This window comes from Atta cephalotes (assembly GCF_000143395.1).
Source record: "Atta cephalotes unplaced genomic scaffold scaffold00064, whole genome shotgun sequence".
Taxonomy (NCBI): domain Eukaryota; kingdom Metazoa; phylum Arthropoda; class Insecta; order Hymenoptera; family Formicidae; genus Atta; species Atta cephalotes.
The window spans coordinates 154,720-156,130 of NW_012130128.1; the positions used below are offsets into that span (position 1 = coordinate 154,720).

The 1,411-nt window shown below is 44.2% G+C and overlaps 1 protein-coding gene across 1 annotated transcript in view; it reads left to right on the forward strand.

The window, feature by feature from the left end:
* Nucleotides 1-690: 690 nt before the first annotated feature.
* The window catches only part of LOC105623808 (odorant receptor Or2-like), a 1,736-nt gene continuing 1,015 nt past the window's right edge, over nt 691-1,411 (forward strand). Inside the window, exon 1 of the mRNA XM_012205185.1 lies at nt 691-923. Within this exon, the coding sequence (XP_012060575.1) occupies nt 691-923 (233 nt within the window). The remainder of the gene's footprint in view (nt 924-1,411) is intronic.

Here is a 1,411-nt window from a genome sequence, read left to right on the forward strand (position 1 = left end):
AAGACGGGGATAGAAGCCATGAGAGGTGGAGGCATTGGAGGAAACCATTGCAGCCCCAAAGCGATGCGGATTGCCAGGAAGAAATCATCAACAAACCAGCCGAGCACCTCGATCCACTAGCTCGAAATGCTAACTCAGAGAAGGATGCCAACAATATTGACAATAATGCCCAATAAGTTATTGCAGGCCAATATTAATCATGCCCGTCAAGCTCAGGACATACTCCTCCAGACTATAGCGGATTATGGCATCGCGGTGGTTGCGGAGCCCTACTGGATTCCCATCAACTATTCTCACTGGACAGGGAACGATAAAATACAATCGCTATTATCTGGAGGCAGACAACCAATCCTCTCCCATGCAGTTCCGGTCTGGCGACATGCATATCGCGGTCAAATGGGGAGACATGATGATCATTGAGGTTTACATCTCCTCCAATAAAGATGGACCTCTTCCACTTTGATCAGCAGCTTAAAGTGCCTTTTCTGAGAAGGCTTGCCTTCGCAGATATCACATGAGGTTCATAATCATAGCCGGTTTTAACACCAAGGCGAACATGTGGGAGGGGAGGGGGTCAGCTACCATGGAGTGTCGGGGTCTAAACTTGGAAAACTGAACATCGGCCCTAGGACTATGATGTATTAACACGGGAAATACTAGCACTTGCGTCAGACCGCGGCCAGAATAGATATGTGGAGGATCCTCCCGGATAAGATTCTATCGGACATCGAGACAATACTGGGAGAAACGGCACAGATGCGGAAAGACAGGCTACTGATCAAATCGATGGAGAATCCACCAAATGGATTTGGACTGGATGACCGCTGCCATCATACCGGAAAATTGGACCACCTCCTCATCTACCGAAGAGTGAGACCTAGACCAAGAGGCGGAGAAAACACAAGCCCTCATGATACGAGCATGTGCGATGTCTAGGGCCTCCCCGCGTTCCAAGAAAGCGATGCCATGGTGATCCGAAGAGATAGCAAATTTCCGAAACGAGACTGTTCAAGCGCGAAGTCCTCAAAAGGACTCGCAGAACATTTCACAACATACGGAAGAATTTGGAGGCCAGACGTGACGAAAGAACTATTATAACAATGTTAGTGTTTTCACACAAATTCAGGCGATACTCACAGGACGCATACTTACTCATATGTGAACTGAAACAATAACAGCTCGAAATCAAGTTTATTTCTTTCTATCATATTGAATCAGTAGTCTAGTTATAGAAGTCTGTGTTACGTATCAACTTTTTCTTCATGCTTGGTGTAGGGACTACACGATCCTGAAATTTATTATTTTAATATCTTATTTTAATTACACTCTCTGCATGTGTCTATGTATATATAAGTACATGCACATGTGTGTGTGTATATATATATATATATATATATATATATATATATAG